At 47.6% G+C, this 20,938-nt stretch overlaps 1 protein-coding gene across 4 annotated transcripts in view; it reads left to right on the top strand.

Moving 5' to 3' along the window:
- Positions 1-20,938, top strand: part of TAMM41 (TAM41 mitochondrial translocator assembly and maintenance homolog) — a 219,933-nt gene that overhangs the window by 41,807 nt on the left and 157,188 nt on the right. Inside the window, exon 8 of one of the 4 annotated variants that reach the window (XM_032458990.1) lies at positions 5,395-5,504. The exons of 2 other annotated variants lie outside the window; for them this stretch is intronic. In XM_032458990.1, the coding sequence (XP_032314881.1) occupies positions 5,395-5,489 (95 nt within the window). In that variant the 3' untranslated portion in view covers positions 5,490-5,504. Of the gene's footprint in view, positions 1-6; positions 140-5,394; positions 5,505-20,938 lie in introns of those variants that run through there. One more of the 4 variants, XM_006180055.2, reaches the window with a different exon arrangement.

The raw sequence follows: 20,938 nt of genomic DNA, 5'->3' as shown, positions 1-20,938 counted from the left end.
TTTTAGGCCTGAAGAAATCAGTGATTTATAGTTCACTAAAACTGCGTAAAATGTGGAAAGGATGGCTGAGGAAAACATCCTGATTTTGCTTGCGTTTATCTATGTTGTATGTAGATGAATAAAGTGATCCTTTTTGACACAGTGTCTGTTACTTTGACCTGCTGCTTGAATTTGAAGACATCTCGGTTTGCATAATACTGAACTTTGGAAGTGTGCGTGTCAGGCGTTTATCCAGCGGGACCCAGCACGGTTGAGGACTCGGCATGGGAAGAGCCCTTGGCACACAGCCCGTCTGGGCCCTGCTTTCCTAGGAGCTTCAGCTGCGGTCTGTTCAGTACATGAGAGCTGGAGGCCCGAGAGGTGGTGCGTGTGCTACAGGTGGCGGCCCGGGGTCTGTCTGTCTCCATCCCGCACACTCGGTTTGTTCCAGTGAGAGCTCACCAGTGTCCACCGGTGTCTTCCTAGATCTGGGTGTTTCACGTTTCCCCTTGTTCTCCACACCCAGGACAGACTATGCAGCGCTTCCCTCTCACAACAGGACACCACGGAGGAACTGGAGAGCCCGAGGTTGGTGGGCTTCAGGGTCGGTTTGATTCAGCAGGTTAACAGAGTCATCCAGGACCACCTTCCCTCCTCTCTCTGCGCTTTGCCGTGTTGGGATCGTACCAAGGCCGGCTCCCCTCTTAATTCTGAGACTGCTGACAACAGCCTCAGGGTCCTTGTGCTCCCCAGTCCGCAGCTGGGGAGACAGAGCGGGTTCCTCTCTGAAGCCCTCTTAGAAAGCAGGGAAACTCCGGCAGCCCCAGCAAGCCTCCGCCTGGTTTCCTGGGCCCCAGCTGGGTAGCAGCCCACCCCAGCACCAGTAGCAGCAGAGGTGCACCGAGGCCGACGAGCTTGGGCCTGCGCCTCTCGCCCAGCAGAGGGTCCCCCACCCTGAGCTCGCGGGCGCGGGAGGAGCGGATGCCTGGATGGGAAAGGATGGGGGTGCTGGTGGGAGACAGCCGTCAGCCCCCTCGCCGGTCACGTCATCTCTTTAGTCCAACCTCAGGCTTCGTCTTTCTTTCTCACGTTGTCTCCTGGCCTCACACTTTCTGCCGCTTAGTGCTCATGGGCAGACCCTTGGGTTCTTTTGGACATCTGAATACAAGTTTTCTACTTCTTTTTTCTACCTTGGAGTTCAGCTCATTCCAACCCAGAAGAGCACAGGCTTAGGATGTGACCCAGCTGGGCTGAGTCTCCACTCCACTGCTGACTAGCTGTGTGACTGTGGGCTAGCTGTTCAGCCTCTCTGAACGGTTTTACCATCCGTGAAATAGGTAACAATACAAACCTCCGGGCTGTTGTGACGCTCCTACCAGCTGTGTCCTTTGTACTAGGACGCTGCCTGGTAGCGTTCAGTAAATGGCACTTCTGTCATTATTTTGTGTTACTGTTTTTGTTATTTTCTTCTATAAGCCTTTTGATTTCTTTGTGTCAAATTCTTCGTCAAGAAGCTGAAATGATTCCCCACTGCTTATGGGGTAAAAGAAGTGTTTCTCATCAGCCTTAGTCAGTTTGGGCTACTACAACAGGATAGTTTGGCTTACAAACAGCAGAAATGGATTTTTCACAGTTGGGGAGCCTGGAAGTCTGAGATCCAGGAGCCAGTATGGCCGATTTCTGTGAGAGCCCCCTTCCTGGTTGCAGAGGGCTGTCTTCTCCGTGTCTCCTCTCATGGCTGGGAGTGCGGGACCAGAGCAAGTGCTCCTGTCTCCTCCTACGAGGGCACTAACCCCAGTCCTCAGGGCCCCACACTCGTGATCGTATTTCCTTCCGAAGGGCCCACCTCTGAACACCATCACATTGGGGGACAGACACTCAGCCCATAGCAAGCCTATTCAAGACCTAGAAACTGACTTGACTTGACTTTAGCATCTGCTCCCTGTATCTGATAGAGCTGTCTCCGCCCCTGGCTGCTTTGCAAGGTGGATGCTCAGTAGAGCACAAAATGTCAGGGCCATTTTTCCAGTGGGGATACCTGAGGCCCCTGGAGAGGAGGTGGCTGCCCAGGTGCGCATCATGGCTTCTGGGGCCTTTTCCCGCACGCCCTGTAGCTCTCACAGTTGAGGAACGTCTGAGCCTTTGTGTTCCACTCCCCCTGTGTCGTATTCTTACCTTCCTTTCCTCAGTTCATTCTCAACTGTAGGTACCTCAGTTGGGATCCATCACACAGGTAGGTAAGGGTGAGAGGTGAGGCTTCCTCTAGGAAAAAGGGGTTCTTTGGCAGGAAGTAGCTCTTCTCAGATTCCAGAAGACCCAGAAAATACAGGTATTTGAGAGTCAGACCTCCTTCCAGCTGTGTTTTGGGGCAAGCTCTTTAACCTTTCTGAGCTTCAGTTTCTATGCCAAGAGGTAGGTTCTAATACTGGCAGGGCTGGTATTAGAATTAAGTAACGTGCGTGGCCCCTCGCAGGGTCTCGGCCCCTAATAACAGTTCATCTTTCTGCAGGTTGCTCTGCTGTTCAGTTCAGATGGTGAGTCTGGTTAGCATGGGCTGGCCCACGTAGTCAGGGAAAGAGAATCCATCCTGGGCATACTGAAGAGGGGACTTAATGAAGGGAATTAGTTACAGCATGCCAAAGGGATTGGCAAACAGAAGAGAGAAGGGGTGTCTGGAGGAGGAGGAAGGATGACTCACGAGACCAGGAAGTCTTGGGCTGGACTCTCCAAGGTGACCTGCCAGCTGTGAAGCTGGACACGATGCCCGTGGTGGCTTCAAAATATGTTGGCAAATTTGGGGCCCTCTTCCCATACACAGGAGGTGGGCTCTTAATTCTCCCTCCTTGAACAGGGGCTGGCCTTCGGGGCTTGTTTCTAACAGATAAAATTCAGTGGACGAGACACTCCGACTTACTGGATGAGGTCCTACAGGGTGACACAGTTCCCCTGGCTCTCTCGGGACACTCGTGCTCAGATAACCAGCCGCCGTGCTGTGGGGAAGTCCAGGCCACTAGGAGAGGACAGGTGCGCACAGTCCAGCTGACAGCCAGCACCAACTGCCCGGCCAGCGGGTGAGCACGCCTCTGTGGTAACTCCAGCTCTAGCTGCTGCCCGACCGCAGCCGGGGTGGGACCCCAAGCCGGGGCCGCCTGGCTGAGCCTAGTCAACTTCTGGACCCCTGGGGGGAATAACAAAGTGACTGTCACTGTTACAAGTCACTAAGTTGAGGGCAGACTTGTTCAGCATTAGATAATTGGCCCAGTGGCCCTGCTGCTGTAGGAGCTGCCATAGAGCTGCCACCACCTCCCAGACACTGCCGGGGACCTGGGTCCCGCTGCTGCCATGGGAGGCAAACCCAGAGCTTCCGCACCCTCTGACCTCCGGCCACTGTCTCCACCTGCTGAAACCTGATGGAAAATCACCTGGTAGGAAGGTGGGGGAAGGGAGTGTACAGCCCAGCGTGGAGGCTAGAACGGGAGTGGCAAGACCCACAGGTAGAACAGTGCCACGTCCACTCTGGTGACAGGCCATCCATGTACACCCTTTAATCCCACCTGAGCTTCCTACCATCACAGCACAACCTCTGGGCCACACAACACCACGCAGCCCTCCTTGGCACTAAAGGAAGTGCTCTCGCTTTCTGGCAGAAAAGAGTGTTATTTCCATCTCTGGCTGATCCTCTGGCGATCACAATCTCACCTGACTAGCGTGCAACCTAGAAATGAACCTGGGAGGTTCACCAACGTGCCTGTCGGTGAGCGAGAGGGCGAACCTGCGCTGGTGAGTGCGTGTGCGTCCACATTATCGAGCAAGGAAGGAAATATGCCCACCTCGTTTTTCGTAACTGGCCAGGGTGTCACAGCAGACAGGCAGCGTCTTTCTTCCATCGCCCATTCCATGTTTCTCCTGTCCCGCTCCCTCTGGTCAGAGTTCCTCCCCTGATGGGGCGACCCAAGTCTTCATTCCTGCAGGACTGGCATCCTTATGTATTTATGGGATCCTCTAGGCTTTTATTAACTTTCCCTGTTGAACATGGTTCCAAGTGTTACCTGTTGGGTGGTGAGAATTTGCCAGTGCTTACTGTTCTAGTGAGTGTTTCTTGTATTAACTCATTTACCCTCACAGCAACCCTATGAGGAAGGTACTTGTATTACCCGACAGAAGAGGACTCTGAGGCTCAGATGGGTTAAGCAGGTTGACACACGCGTGCGTGAGTGGTGTGACTCGTCTCAGGACCCCCGTGCTGGCCCACAGCTGAGCACACAGACGGCGCGGAGATGGCAGCTGCTACTGCTGGTACGACTTCCGTTTGACTGAGACGTGTCTCTTGGAGAATCTTTTACTCACTGCCCTACAAAAGTGACCGGTTGACCAAGTAAAACCTAAATACAGAAATCTCCCTGACTTCTGGCCAGAATTCCTTAAAGCACTGTTTCCAAATTCACAACTGTCTAACAAAAGGCCTGATTTCCGAAAGAGAGCCTCCCTGCAAATTGAGTCACGGCTTCCAGCCATAACGTTCCCCTTTATTAGCCAGGCAGCCTTGGAAAAAGCTTTGGATTTGGTGACCAGAGACTCATGATCAAATCCCAGGTCTGCTCTGCCACAGGTCAGCCACACAGGTCAGCCAGGTGACGTAGGGCCTGTCTGAGGGGGTTGATGGTTGAATTTCCTCGTGTGACTTCTTAGAGCTCAGAGGTGACCCTGCAGTTCCTGAGGGGTCTCCGTGGCCACAGCCCTGGGTCGCAGCTCCTGCTGAGTCGTGGATTCTTACCCTTTGGGGCACTATGTGGCCCCGAGTCTCCCCTAGAGCCCTCCCTTCAGTACCCCTGGAGTCTCAACACGGAGCCTGGACTAGAAGGGGCAAGACTCTGATCGTCCAGCTGAGAGATAATGGTGGTCCAGGGCACCGTCCTTTCAAGTATGTTTAGCACAACCTGATGGCTGAACACAGAGGAGGTGCTGCCCAGGCTGGGGCTGGGGCAGCCAGGGGAGAGGTGTGCCGCTTCCCAAGCTTGGGGTTCAGGAGGAGGAGCAGATGTGGGGGTGGCATGAGGACGGTGATAAATTCAGGTCTGGGCAAGCTGAGTTTGGGAGGTCTGTGGGAAGTGTTCAGCAGATAGCTGGCTACACAGATCTGGAGCTGAAAATGTAACTGAGGGTTGGCAGCTACTGGGGGTGGTTAAGGACACCATGGGGGTGGGTGAGATCCCCCCGGGAAGTCTGTAGAGTGAGAAGAGAAGAGAGCCAAGAGCACAGCCCGGGGCCGCCAACATGAAAGGGATGGGCCACTAATGCAAGGGGCAATGCAGCAGAGGCAGCCCAGGAGAAGCGTGTCAGGTCACACGGGGGACGGTGAGGAAGTGTGCAGTTGTATGTCTCTTCCCCTGAAGAGCCCATTTTTCCTCCTCGCAGCGTCCTGCCCTCTGGGAGGGTTCATTGTCTTCTCCCGGAGACAGCAGATTTGGCCTCATGACTGGTTTTGGCCAATGAAGCGAGAATGGAAGTGACACATGTCACTTGTGAGCAGAAACAAGGAGCCAGTCCAGCGTTCGTTATGTCTCATTCTCCTCCTGCCACGGGACTGGCGACGCTCCAGGTAGAGGCAGCTCCATCCTGGGCCCCAGAGTGAAGAAAGCATGGAGCGCAGTCACGGCTGGCCACGATGCTCTCTTAGCGTGAGTAGAAAACAGACGAGGTCTGGGAAACACTCGTTACTGCAGGGTAACCGAGCCTGTCCTGACCGACAGAGTGGGCAAGGTCACAGTCAACTGGGAGGGTCAAAAAAGATTTCATGCTGCCAGCTGATTTATGGATTTTTGACATGGGTGCTAAGGCATAAATAGAGCAAAGAGTGATTTTTTTTCAACAATACATAGATATGTTGACATACAGAACAAACACATTCAAATATTGAACATTTATATGTTAATGCTTTTCTCTGGCACAAGATCTCATAGCCCCATGCTGGCCAGGAAGGTTGTCCTCTAGATGCACGCGGCCCTAGGGCCCTTGAAATGTGACCTCTCCACCTGAGAGGTGATGCAGGTGTAGAGGGCACACCAGATTCTGAAGACTTAGTATGAGGAAAAGGAATGTAGAAAGTGTCATTAAGAGTTTTTAATATTGGTTGCATATTGAGATGATGCTATTTTGGATACCTTGGCTAAATACATCAATAATGCTGATGTATTGATGTACACCAACTTCGCCTGTTTCTTGTTACTTTTTTTTAATGTGTCCCTAAACAGTTTAAAATTTCCTGTGTGGCTCCCACAATGTCCCCTCTGGGCAGGGCCCCCCTGGGCCTTTTCACCCAGACTGTACATTGGTTTCTTTCCGGAGCGGGGTGAAGGCTGTTCTCTCTTCCTGTGACGACAGGTGAGAACTGTCCATTTCCTGCAGTCAGCCCTGCCTTGCCCACAGGAAGCTCTCATGAAAGTTTGTTGAGGAAAATGGTGGGGCAAGAGCGTCCTGCTCTGTTTTACTTCCCTCTTTTAGATGTTCCTGTGCTACTTTGTTTCTCAGATTCTGAGCTGCATCACAGATGGGAAAGGAGAGGTTGTGGGTGTGTTTAGGGTGTGTGAAAGGGAACGTAGCTTATTGGGGCGTTTGACGTCATTCAGAGAAGGCAGCTGGGCAAAGACTATACACAGACAATGGCTACTGCTCGTGCAGAGTCTTAGCAGCTATGAACAGGTCTCTGAATGCTTCTTCATGGGCATTGTCGAACTTAAGCCTCATAAAATCACTGTGAATAAAAAAACAGTATTTTTATCATCCTCACTTTGCAGGTGAGGGAACTCTCGTCTCTCGAAACTCTGGTTTATATTACCTGCCTGGCCCTATGTGATTTGAGGTTTCAATCCCCGTTCCTTGGCCAATTCCATATTTTTGTACCGAAAAATCAATTGAAACCAAATGAGTAGGGTTCCAATCTATGTATTAGTTCAACGACTTTGATTCAGATTTTTTTTTTAATTGAAGTACTGTCAGTTACAATGTGTTAATTTCTGGTGTACAGACACAAGGTTCCAGTCATGCATATATATACATATATTTGTTTTCATATTCTTTTTCATTAAAGGTTATTCAAGATAGTGTTGATTCAGATTTTTAATCAAATACATTTACCCTGTGATTTAGACTGAATTCGATCCCTAGTACAGGAGATTCCACTTAAGTTTTTCTCTCGTAAGGATAGTCTAGTTATTTAACATAACCTTATTATGCATCTTTCATAACCCAAAGATAATTTTAAGGTTTCCTTTTTGGGAGAACCAGATGCTGAAAGCAGTTTGTTTTTCAAATTTTGGAGCAATTCCAGAATCTGAAACTAATCGAAGCAGAGAACTATGAATTCACTGGGAGGTGACCTATTTCCAATTCAGCAGGTCAGGGAGGGGTTTGGGGTACTATTTTTCACTATTTTATTAGGAGTACAGTCACAGCTAGCACAAATGTCAAGCTGTCAGTGGTTTCACTTAACTAGAACAACAAACATATGTTTTCCAGATATTTTTATTCAAGACAAAAAAAGCAAGAGATTTTTTCCCAATAAAAGAATGAGAATTTTAGAAACACTTAACTCATTTATAAATGTAAAATACATTTATTTTTAAAGTATGCACTGAGCATATTTTTATGATTTTCCATCAGCATATTTTTATGCTTTATTTTTATATATTTTTATGGTGTCTCCATCAGGTTTGCAAGTGAACCTTAAACTACATGATTATTTTACATATGATGACGTCCACGCATATGATTTTGTAGCTAACATTCTTCTCAGTTTCTCCACCCTTTTTATTCACAGAAGAGAAAGCTTTCCCATTTTCCAATTCCCAAATGCTATTTCCGCATAGTATTAATTGATCTAAGGGAAATACGTATTCTTTCTTCCTATGCTTATTGCTGTTAGAAGCTTAATTATCAACTCAGAAAGTGACTGCATGGTTTAACAGGAAAGGTGTGACCTCTGGGGGTGGTCAGACCTGGGTTCAAATCCCAACCCGGATGCTTATCACCTGAGCGGCCCCAGGAGGTCATTTGTCCTCTAAGAAGTTGGAGAAATGGGGATAATACCTACTTTGCAAGGGTTGGCACGAGGCTCAAACTAAACAGCTATAGTAGTATTTCATCTGTCGTAAAGCGAATGTAGACTCTCCTCTCTGATGAGCTGCAGTGACTAGCAGGCAGAACGGTGCACAGGAAAGGGCTCAGAATTTGAAGACCAGAGGGGACAGAGGCAACATTGCTTAAGTCCCTTCTGCTCTCCTGCGCTTTACCTAAGTTGTATCATTTCCTTACAATAACCCTGCCAGGTGGGTGTTAATACTCCCATTTTGCCCTCTGTCCTTCTTACTATACCTCCTAGATTGAAGTTCAAGGTTGTATTATGCCAATGACTATGTGACTGTGGGGACATTTATTCTAAAGCTCTTTTTTTAAATCCGTAAAACCATGGCAGTATGACTTCTGACATCACATCAAAGCACCTCAACTGCTTTTTTGGAGATACCCAAACCCTTTTTAGAGCTAGATTACCTACAAGTACAAAAGTAAAAGTTCAAAAACCTTTAGGATCTAGTGCAATAACCTCTATCCTAACACCTTAGCCCCCAGTAGGAGTCCAGTAGAGACATCTGGATCTGAATCCAGTTCCCTCTACATGCCCCCTGCACACTGGCTTGACTTGACTTTAAAACATCTCTTAAAATGTGTGGCAGTTTACATAATGGGAATGGGACGGCAGAATGGCCAGGTCCCAGCCACCTCGCTGAAATTGCAATGCTGTCCTGAAAAAACATAGTTGAAGGGTGCATTGTTCACATGGATATCAGAAATCACCAGGGCAGAGGCAGAGAATGTGACTAACAGAAGGATGGCGAGCAGGGCTCCAAAGCCTGCAGCAAATGTCGGAGGTCACGAATGGAGATAGCAATGAGAAAAGTATTCTGGCTCACGGCCTGAACCTCCAAGGGAGAGAGGTTTAAGGTCCCAGGGCAGTCTTGGGACTCAGGAGATTGCAGGCTCCACCCCCTGGGCCCGTGGCATGTGGTCCCTTCATGAAAGTGCCCCCTCTTCTGTCCGCAGCACAAGTAGTCCATTTTGTCCTAGCCTGGCCAGCTAGTTCGCAGCTACTCAGGAGCTCAGTTCCTGCTCTAGTTGGCAGAGTGTCAGCCTGCTTTGATGGAGAAATTTCCAGGTGCACGTTTAAAGGGAAAGAACACCTTCTGACTCCCGGGAAGGGAGGCAAACAACTCCCAGGGCTGGGACCTCTAAGCTGGTAAGCGGACTCTCCCTTGCTGTTTGTCCAGGAAGTTCTCCTGTGCGTAAATCGCACCATCCTGAAGTCAGAACAAGAGTGCTCAAACCTGTTTTCGGTGGCTGAGTACCTGGAAGTCAGCTTCCTTTGCAAATGCAGAAAATGATGGAACACCTGCATTTCTGTGTCTCACACGAACCATGATTTAGCTCGGAACACACTGATGTCCTGAGCATCTAGGCTGGGCTAGAAATGTTCTGCTTAATTAAACCTGCATACTCATGTAAAATAACAGAATCACAGCCTTAATAATCCTGGCTCATGGAGGAAACAAGCTGTTGAAAATCCTGACAAGTTTCCTCAAGACCTGGTTTCCAAGAGTCTCCATTACCTTCATTTCATTTCCAATATTCATTTGCCAAGAGGTTTGGATGTTCTGCTGATATTGATAGTAGTCCTCAAAGAAAAACGTTGGGAGAAAAACTTAAAATTGACCAAGTACTAGTCATTAGCTTCTTTTTTTAGCAAATCAAAAAGAAAAAAAAAATCATATTTGGGGGCCTTTGCAGTCAGAAAGACTTGGGTTTAAATCAAGAGTGTTACTGTGGACGGTGGGCAAGCTACTCAATCTCTTGGAACCCGCTGCTTCTTTAAAATGGAGATAATACCTGCTTGACCAGGATTATTCTCAAGATTAGCACTTGTGTACGTACACAGCTGGCACAGCGTGGCCCATACTAGGGGGGCTTCACAAAGGCCAGGTATTGTTCATACTGTTGGCATGAGAACCCTCCGTTTAGCTCCTGATACACCAGTGTTCCATTAGGAAGGAAAGACTGAGCTGGAAAAGACCTGGAGATGATTGAATTGTATTCCCTCATTTAACAGACGAGGCAACGGAGGCTCAGAGAGGAGCCGCAAATCACACAGCAAACTTGCAGCAGTCAGGCATAGAATCCCAACCTCAGTGCCTGCCCTGCCGGCTGTGCTGCTCCCTCCCGCCAACCCAGAGCCTCCCCGAAGTGCCCCACGCTGTCCCTCGAGGCCACCTTCTCCTTTGGTAGCCAGCCAAGGGGAAAGGATGTGCAGTGAGTCACCAGGTGAGCCGGGCCCCAGTCCCCGGTTACTGTTCCTGTTGAAGAAAACACTCCTCTCCTGGCTGTGCCGACACATTTGTGCTTCTCCTCCTGTTTATTCCTCCCGCTGTGGCTTCGCTCTGTTTGGAGGGTTTGTCAAGGAGAGAGGTCCTGACCCAGCACGAGGGCACAGTTGGAGACGCTGCCATCGTGGCCCTGTGGAGCAGGGAGGGCCCCGGGAGCTCCGCCTGGTCCCGGCTGCGGGCAGGGACGCCTCAGGGCTGCGGAGAGCAGGTTTGGGCAGACAGAAGGGGCCTGGGAGTGGAGGGAGACGTGTCGACACTTGCCTGCTAGTCTCCAGGGACAGAGAGTCACCTGGGACAGGGGAGGCAGAAGCAACACTAAGGAACCCAGGTGCGCCTTGGGGGCCGTGCAGAGATAGCACTGTCTTGAGGACTATCCTTATTATTTGAAACACGGCCCCGATGCTTTAAAAGAAGTTGGCTGGTGGTTCCCTGGCACTTCTGGTCCCCTTCTCGGTCCGCGCGTCCTCCGCCTCCGCGCTCAGCCTGGGCGGCTGGGCAGCCAATCACCTTCCTGTACTTCCATTATGTCACCAGCAGCCAATCAGAGAGGCCGATGAGCAAGCAAGTCCAGTGTTACTACTGGGTTGACTTAATCCTAGCCAAGAGCAAGGAAGCTTGACAGTCAGCAGGCTGAGCCTTTTAAAAGGCTTTTTGAAAGCCTGCAAAGCTTTATAGAGCCACTGATAAACCTTCGCTGTGTCCCCACTCCACGACGAAGTAGGAGCCGTCTGCACACGGAGGCAGAAAGCCGGTTTGCAAATCCTGCAGCAGACACCCGGAGAAGAAGCCGCTCCTAACTTTGCAGCTCCTGGCTTTAATCCAGGACCATCTGTGCATCCCGCCTCTGGGTCCCAGGGGGTGCCCTGAACAACTTCTCTAGATTAACTGGAATCAAGCCTTTCCGTCTCAAACCAAGTGATGCTTTGCCAAGACTTCCTACCTTGTTACCCAGGCTCCTCCTTGCCTGAGCTGTGGGTTCCTTGTTAGGATTGGCCCTGGTTTAGGCTCCGTATCGCCCACGTGGCTAAGACAGAGGGCAGCAGAGAACTCCAGCGGCCTGAATGAATGATGCACTTTGCCGTGGGAGGAGGGGGCAGAGTCCACTTTCCAGCCCAGCCCATGTTGAGGGCCTGACTCTTCCAGAGCTCTGAAGGTAGCCTCTGCCTCAATTAAAACTTCTCTTGTTCCATTCTGATTGTCACCACTCACAGGAGAAAGACAGTCAGGGGTCTACTTGCTTTCCTTCTTCCCCTGGTCTAGTCAAGCAGTTAGTAAACCAGACCCTCCGGACAGACAGACTCTGTCTGGTTTTGTAAATAAAGCTGTACTTGGACATAGCCAGGCTTCTACATTTAAAATTATCCATGTCTGTGTTCACGCTACAACGGCAGAGTCAAGAAGCTGTGATGAAGATCATATTTTGGCAAGGCCAAAAATATTTACTATTTGACCCCATAGAGAGTTTGCTGACCTCTTAATTCATGTCTGGCTGCCCCAGAGTGATCTCTCATACCTCAGATCCAATCATATCATTCTTCTGCTTAAACAAACAAACAAACCAAAAAAATCTCCAAATCCACATTGTATGCAGATGGAACTCCGTAGTGTGGCTCTGTGCAACCTGGCTCACACTCCGTTCCATCACCACTTTGCACCGTCCGCCTCTGCTCAGGATCAGCTGTGATGTCATGCCTTTGACCAGGCCCAGAACTCCCTTCCGCTTTCTCCATCTGTCAAACCTCTAGACATCCTTTAACACCAAATTCAAATGTCACTTCTCTTATGCGCCCTTCCTAGATGCTTTGCAGAATTAATTGCTCCCTCCTCTGTGCTCCCATAGCTCTTTGGACAGACAACCACCATCATACTGACCGTATGGAATTGCAATGATGTGTTTATGTGTTTGTCTCCCCGGCTAGGCAGGCGGCTACTAGAGATCAGGGACCTTGTCTCACTGCTTTTCTGCCCCTGACAAGAACATAGATAAATCATCTGGCTTATAAGTTTAAGTAAGAAACATCTTTATAAAAGCACCAGGAACCTGAGTGTAACATCTTATCTATGCCTCCTCTCATGATCGATGGTAGGGTTTCTTCTTTTCTCTGTCTCCTGGTAGCTGGAATAGCACCGGTGCTCAGAAAGTACCTTAACGAGTGAGTGTGTAAATACGTATATTTTTTTCTTCTATTCTAACATCAAAATGCAGTAAACACATTGTTACATTCCCTTAATCACCAAGTACATTCAGGACTTTTAAAAGTAGTCTACTTCCATCCAAAAATATACAACTGGCCAATAAAGACACAAAAAGATGCTCAACATTATTAATCATTAAAGAAATGCAAATCAGAACTACGATGAGATACTACTTCGCAGCCACTAGGATGGCCATAATCAAAAAGACACATAATAAGTGTTGGTGAGGATGTGAAGTAATTGGAACCCCTGTACACTGCTGGTGGGAACGAACCATGGTGCAGGGGCTGCAGAAAACGGTTTGGCAGTTGCAGAGTTACCGAATGACCCGGCAGTTCATCTCCCAAGTATGTACATAGTCAGGAGGAATGAAAACATGCACAGTGATTCTCAGAGCCTTACTCCCAACAGCAGGAAAGTAGAAACAACATAAATGTCCACTGAATGATGAATGGATAAGTAAAGTGTGGTGTATCCCATGCAATGAAATATTATTCAGCCTTAAAAAGGAATGAAATTCTGGTATGTGCTGTGAGATGGATGAACCTTGAAAACATTATGCTCGGTGAGAGAAGCCAGTCACAAAAGGCCCATTGTATATGATCGCATGTATATGAAATGTCCAGAACAGGCAAATCCATGCAGACAGAGAGCAGATTAGTGGTGGCCTAGGTTTAGTGGGGATGGAGGTGAGGGAAGAGGTAAGCAGTTAACTACTGATGAGCAAGGAGGTTCTTTTTAGGTTGATAAAAATGTCTTGGAATCAGAAAGTGGTGATAGTGGTACAACTTTGTGCATATACTAAAATAATTGAACTGTACAATTTATTTTTCATGGTAGTGGATTGTAAGTGTGTGTGTGTGTGTGTGTGTGTGTGTGTGTGTGTGTGTGTGTGTGTGTGTGTGTGTGTGTGTAAGCACTCTACATTGAATATAGAGCTAAAATTGGTGAATTCTATCAATTCAGTATCCCGGTTGGGAAATTGTACTATAGTTTTGTTTTGAAGTATAGTTGACGTACAATATTATATAAGTTACAGGTGTACAATATAGTGATTCGTAATTTTTAGAGATTATGCTCCATTTATAGTTATTATAAAATACTGGCTATAGTCCCCATTGTGCAATATATCCTTGTTGCTTCTTTTATACATAATAATTTGTACCTCTTAATTCTCCACCCACCACATCCCTCCCCTGCTCCCTATCCTCACTGGTAACCACTAATTTGTTCTCTGTATTTGTAAGTCTGTTTTGGTTTTTTTTTCACTAGTTTATGGTATTTTTTAGATTCCACATATAAGTGATATCATATAATATTTGTCTTTCTCTATCTGACTTATTTCACTTAGCATAATATCCTCCAAGTCTATCCATGTTGTCGCAAATGGCAAAATTTCATTCTTTTTTACTGCTGATTAGTATTCCATATATATATATATATGTATATATATACATATACATACATACATACACACACCACTTCCTTTTTATCCATTCATCTGTTGATGGACACTTATGTTGCTTCCATAGCTTGGCAATTGTAAACTGCTGTGAACATTGGGGTGCATGTATCTTTTTGATTAGTGTTTTTGGCTTTTTCGGATATATACCCAGGAGTGGAATTGCTGGATCATATGGTAGTTGTTTTTTGTTTGTTTGTTTGTTTTAGTTTTTTGAGAAACCTCCATACTGGTTTCCACAGTGGCTGCATCAATTTACATTCTCTCCAACAGTGTACGAGGGTCCCCTTTCCTCCACATCCTCACCAATATTTGTCGTTTGTGTTCTTTTAGATGACAGCCATCCTGACATGGGTGAAGTGATGTCTCATTGTGGTTTTGATTTGCATTTCCCTGATGATAAGTGATGCTGAGCATCTTTTCATGTGCCTGCTGGCCACCTGCATTTCCTCTTTGGATAAATGTCTATTCAGGTCTTCTGCTCATCTTTTAATCACATTGTTCTTTTGATGTTGAGTTGTTTATACATGCTGGATATTAACCCCTGATCACTCATATCATTTGCAAATATTTTCTCCCAGTCTGAAAGTTGTCTTTTCATTTTGTCAATGGTTTCCTTTCCTGTACAAAAGCTTTTAAGTTTAATTAGGCCCCATTTATTTTGGCTTTTATTTCCTTTGCTTTAGGAGATGGATCCAAAAAAATACTGCTATGATTTATGACAAAGAATGTTCTGCCTGTTTTCCTCTAGGAGTTTTATGGTTTCTGGTCTTACATTTAGGTCTTTAATCATATGAGTTTACTTTTGTGTGTGGTGTTAGAGGGTGTTAGAGAGTAATTTCAGTCTTTTACATGCTGCTGTCCTGTTTTCCCAGAATCACTTACTGAAGAGTCTGTCTTTTCTCCATTGTAATTCTTGCTTTCTTTGTCATGGGCTAACTGACCACATAGGTGTATTTCTGGGTGCTCTGTTCTGCTCCATTGTCTTTTGTGTCTGTTTCTGTGCCAGTACCATGCTGTTTTGATGAGTGTGGCTTTGCAGTACAGTCTGAGGTCACAGAGTGTGATTCCTCCTGCTCTGTTCTTCTTTCTCAAGATCATTTTGGCTGTTCACGGTCATTTGTGTCTCCATACACATTTTAAAATGATTTGTTCTAGTTTGTACTATAGTTTTGCAAGGTGTTAGTGCTGGGAGAAAATGGGTGACAGGCATACAGGATCCCTGTCATTTATTGCGACTGCATCGACTCTGTAGTGATCTAAAGACAAGGAGTCCAATTTAAAAACGTCCTTGTTCTCTTTCCTAGTCCTCTCCTCCCAAAATTAGGGTTTCCCAGGGGCAGCATTTCCACGGTCTTTAAATGGTGCTTCTACTTGATGGCATCTTTTTCTTGTTGGAAACTACAGGCCCAGCTCACAGATCCTATGAATTTTTCAAGAGCTGCCCAAAGTGTTGGATGCACCAAAAATGTTTATTGATTCCAAAAGGTGAAAAGAAAACCACCAAACCATTAACAAATGTTTAAATGTCTATGAAAAAGGATCTTACCCCAAATAGTCAGTTGTAACTCAACAGGACTGATCCATGTCTGGGCCTGCCTGTGTGTGTGTATGACCCACACTGAATATTTAATGCAGGGTATCATGAGGACTTGAACCCAGAGGTGACCTGGTTTGGAATCCTGTCTGTACCTCTTGTAGCTCTGTGGCTTTGGATACGTTTCTGAACTTCTTTAAGTCTCGATTTCATTACCTATGAAATGAAAATTGCGCTGTCTACTCCACAGAGGTGTTGTGAAGGTTAAAATTACATGCATTAACTAATTCACGTAGAAGGCTCAGTCAAGTACCTACCTCCTGGCAGGGGCTCAATAAAGGGTTGTTATGATGATGACAGTAACACCCAGGATGCTGACTTACACACTGTTGTCCCTGGGGGATATTTGCAGGCCACTGGAGCTGATGAAAAAGCCCTGAGCCCAGTAGGTGCTTGGGTCCCCTTGACAATGGGTTTGAACTTAACTCGAGCCAGAGGGACGGCTTCTGTTGTCAGTTCTGCTGAGAGAACAGTTGGAGCAGGAGAACAATGGCCTAGTTAACCTGGAGGCTGGAGCTAATATTCTTTTAAATAATGAAAGCTACAAAAACAGTGTGGAAAAACCACAGGAGGGGTGGAGCCAGCTAAGGTTTGCATCCCGAGGTCAACCAGTGGTTGACTGAGTCACAAAGCATTTACAGATCATGAGCTCACGATGTATTTTTTCCTTGCTGAAACACAATATACCTGTTCTTAAAAAAAAAATTATTTTTTAAAAATGTGTGTGATTTGTTATGTCTGACATGTGAAAAGGCTTGCATACAACTTAAATCAAATTTGGTTACACATTTACTAGTCATCTTTATTGAATAGAGTAAGGTTATGTGACTTGGGACCTCGCTGGCAAACCTGAGCTTCAAGGGTGTGTAACCTTGGGGATAATTGTTTGGAATCACCCTGCAAACATGTGTCAGGGGCTCACACCTCCCTGAGCCTCAAAACAGTCCCTCTGGCACTCAGTACTGCAAGTACAAAATGTGAAAGACAATGTAAAGCAAAACAAACAAACAAAAAAGACAGACAACCAGAGATCTGTCATAAATAAAAATCAGTGATTCCATGAATGTTTTATCTTACCAGTCAAAGATAATGTTGAAACAAAAATGATGATGAAGGTCACATTCGTGTTTCTAGCACTTGAAAAGTATTGTTTTAGAAAAACAACAGAAGAGTAGAAATAGCGCTGATACACGAGGCAATACAAAGGTTAGAAATGAAGAGATCTGGGCTGTTGTTACAGATTCTGCCAGTTGTCTTCTGTGCAACTTTAGCTAAGTCACTTAACCTCTCTGGTTTTTTGCCTCATGGGTGAAAAATGGATACTAATACCCACCTCATTGGTTTGGTGTGCAATTAAGTAAGAAAAATTGAATTGTATTCAAATAGAAGGTAACATGATAGGAAATTATAGAGAAGATTCTCAGTTGTGGGCCATTTACAGATAAGCAGGTTCACAAAATTGTATTATTTTTAAATGTATTGGGTTTTGACATTTTAAGCCAAAATTAAAGTGGGAAGTAAAAAGTCTTAAACCATGGAAGGAGACCACTGCATGAACCTAATGTATAAATTTCTCCTGGTTTGTCTTTCGAAAGAGTTAAGGCCTTTAGTTGGTAGAAGAAAAACCTGTGTCTACAATGAGAGAGCAAATGCGCCTCGACTAATAGTGAGCGCCTGACGTGCGAGGCAAGGCAGGGCCGGGGCAGCGGGCCTGGGCAGGAAGAGAGAGCTCTGTGTTTGCTGTGGGCCCGGGAAGGGCAGGACCGGTGAGAGTTAGGCGTTCACTGACCTTGCCTTTCTAAAGAGCGGACTACGATGTTAGTTTAGGCAAGAGGAAACAAAGGAGGATTATGATAAATCTACAAGATAGCAGTGGGCGTCTAAGGTTAAGTCAGTCAACAAACATCAACGGATCACCTGTTTTGTGCTGCACCTTGTGCAAGGCACTGGGGTTATGGGCGTGGGGATACATGGGGCTGTGTTCCTTGGTGTTCCGGACAAGAGACCTTGGAGTCAGCAGACTGAGGTGCAAATCCTGGCTCTGCTACTTGACCTAGGGCTTTGGGCAAGCGGTTGTGTTAGTTGTGCAAATACTTTTAATACCAGAGAACACAGTGGGCTTATGGAGGTTTGTGCAGAGGATCTGGGCGACTTCTGGTCCAGGTGGTGTCATTAAGTCACGCTCTGAGGCTTTCCCCTCAAATATATGAAATAATAAAATATGAAAAGAGAGAGAAAAAAACATTGCCACCCAAAAGATACAATAAACATCTCTCTGGAGCACAGATGAAACACAGTGAGTGGCAAACGGGCCAGCAGCGCTCTGGGTGAGAAGTGGGCAGAGGTGGCCAGGAATCGGCCCTTTGTGTAGTGACCGGAGTGGCAGGGGCACCACACCAGGGGAACAGCCGGGCTCGGGCCCCCTGTTGGGCATCAGGGCCTGGAGAAGGACGGCGTCTTTGTTACCGCACATGCGCACTCACATACCTCCCACCCGAGACAGGAGGCTAAGAAATCGGCAGCTCGCTGGACCCGTGGTTTGTAAAGGTGTGCTCCCTGGGAGGTGCAGGAGCCAGGCCTGGGCCAGCCTTTCCAGTATCTTCTGCTTGGCTTCGCCCTTCCACTGCATGTGCAGAGAACCCAACATGGGCATCCAAGGCACCGACATCATACTTAATCCTGGACTAGGAGCCCGAGGGGCTGGATGGAGGCCACCAGAAACCTGGACAGGGATGGAGGGAAGCAGAGAGATGGGGCGGGGGTGGGGGGGTGCTTCAGGAGGGGAAATGCATTCTCAGAGTGATCGTGCAAGCCGGAATCCCAGTCTATACGGAAAATCAGTGCTGAGACACAGAGCCAAGCAAAATATATTTCCTCACATTAGAAAGCTTCCTGGGAGGGCAGCAACTTGCCCGTCCAGAATGACTGCAATTGTGTGTTACGGAAATATCATTATTAGGTCCACCGTCCCATGGGCTTCCCACGGAGGAATGTTTCCCTAAGCCTGACTTGTAGGATTTGGTTTTAGTCTAGGTGCTTAAGCCTGGAAGGCGGGGGCGCTGGGGCCGCGCTGCGCCTGTTTCCCCTACGCTTTCTCGTGAACCCACACACCGGCTCTGGAAGTCGGGTGTTTTAATCCCCATGTCACAGAGCGGCTCCAGAAGGTGAAAAGAGTTCAGTCAGATCTTCCCCGGAGGCCGGGAGGCGAGGCGGGGATTCGAACCCCGGCTCCTTCCAATGCTCTTTCCACTATTCCGCTTCAGAATAGAGACTGTCATGTTTCCCTTGGCATTCCTGGTGCCCTGTGCTGTGTCTGGCACATGAGAGGTGCCTAGTAAGTGTTTGCCCAAGGAACGGAAGCCCCCTTGATCAGCCTGTAAGCTTCCACTTAATGGCGCAGAGAGGAGCCGATCATTACCAAGCATGGGCTGGCGGATCCTTGATGAGTACCTTTTACGAGAAGGATGAACGGTAGTTGCTTTTCCCTCATTACACTCTCGAATCTCACCAAATCCTGCTCATCTTCGCTCCTAAATCTCTCTCACACGGCTCACCTTTCTCCATCCCTGCCGCCTCAGCCCCAGCCCCTGGGACCTGCGTCCCACGCCTCCACGGCTCAGGGGCCTCTCCCTGGGCTGCCCGTTTCTCCCTTCCATCCACCCGCACACGGCAGGTCCGATCACGCCACTCCCTGCTTAAGACCCTTGAACGTTTCCATCGCCGGTAAAAAAACCGAAAAGCTCTGAAACCTTTCACACTTTAATTTGGCCCACAGAGCCCTGTATGATCTGCCTCCCCCGAGACCAGCATCGTCTCCTTGACCTGCCCTCCCTCTGGCCACCAGCCTTCAGGCGGCTGGGGTGGTCTCCGTCCCTTGGACTTTGCTGTCTCCTGTCTTCATACAGGCCATTCCTTCCTACTTTCACCTGCTGTGCCTCCAGGCCTCAGCCAGACATCAGCTCTGCAGGGAAGCATCCTCCACTGGCCCCTGCTGTGTGCTCCCGTGGCTCTCTGTCCACCTCCTTTAAAAACTCCTAGTACAACTCTAATCGTTTCTTCCATGGCCCCTTCCCGCCTAGACTCAGCTCCTAGCCACTTGGGACTGAACCATTATTCACCAACATCTCCCAAGCGCCTGCTCAGTGAAGGAGCACCTGAGAGACTCCCCACGAACACGTTTGTCTGCATGAACAATTCTCACACTGCACTTAAATGGTGACACGTCCAGTGATGGAAGGGAAGTGACACAGAATTGCTTCTAAATCGCAGAATCAGAGCAAAGATTAAGCATCCCTGTGATTTACTTCTGAGTGGCTTTTAGATGGGGTGCCCCTGATGGTCTGAAGAATCAGTTTAAAAGCGTTGTCATTTTGGTGTCTGTGGACTGCCGTTCATCAAGCCCCAGGGGGGCCCGATTCCCACGTGGGGAATTAACAAGGTGACATCATGGTGACACATTCCCCAGGGACTGTGCAAGCTGTCCTCTCTGTTTACGGGTTGGAAGAGTCTGTCCTTGCTCTCTTGGGCTGCTCATCATCTCTGTACAACGTACGATTCTCTAGGTCTCCGGGGACGGGTGACAGACTTCAGCCTCCCGGTTGCTTCGCCCTCTTCGTGACCCTCAGGACCCAAACTGCCCTTCTGGGGCAGTGGCCTCCACTGCACACACAGGGTTCTGGGCAAACAGTGCCTTTGCTCACAGGCTTGCAAACCCTAAGCACACTCAGAAGTCCCCCTCCCTTGAATTCAGCATAGCAGCTAACATTACAGTGTGTAAAACTTACCCACTTATCCCCTCTCTCCTTTGATCGTGGGTCTTATGCTCATTAAGAAAAAAGATGCAGAGTGCAGCGTTCCACAACATGTTTTATACACAAACCGATTCTGCCTCGTGATCTGGGCAAGTTATTTCACCTCTTGATGTTTTAGTTCTCTGAAAACCAGGATAATAATAGTAACTAGTAATTAATCCATGTACAGATTTATAATAACTCCCAGCACATAGATAATCACTAAGTGCTAACAGTTTCTCTCCTGATTATTATTACATTGTCTCTTTCATGAAAGGAGAGGTGGTCTATTTGTAAGAACATGGGCTTTGGAATCCAGAAGACTGGTTTTTCTATCTGGACTCTCTCCGTTACTGGCTGTATGACTCCAGGAAAGTTAGTTAACTTAGAGCCTCGACGTGGTTATAGTTGGATAGCGATTAATACTGCTGACCCCAAGCGTCATGGTGAATATTAATGGAGAGACTGTCTAGAAAACACCTAG

The sequence above is a fragment of the Camelus ferus genome, chromosome 17 (assembly GCF_009834535.1).
Source record: "Camelus ferus isolate YT-003-E chromosome 17, BCGSAC_Cfer_1.0, whole genome shotgun sequence".
NCBI classification, from domain to species: Eukaryota; Metazoa; Chordata; class Mammalia; order Artiodactyla; family Camelidae; genus Camelus; species Camelus ferus.
This window is presented reverse-complemented; position numbering and strand designations above follow the sequence as displayed.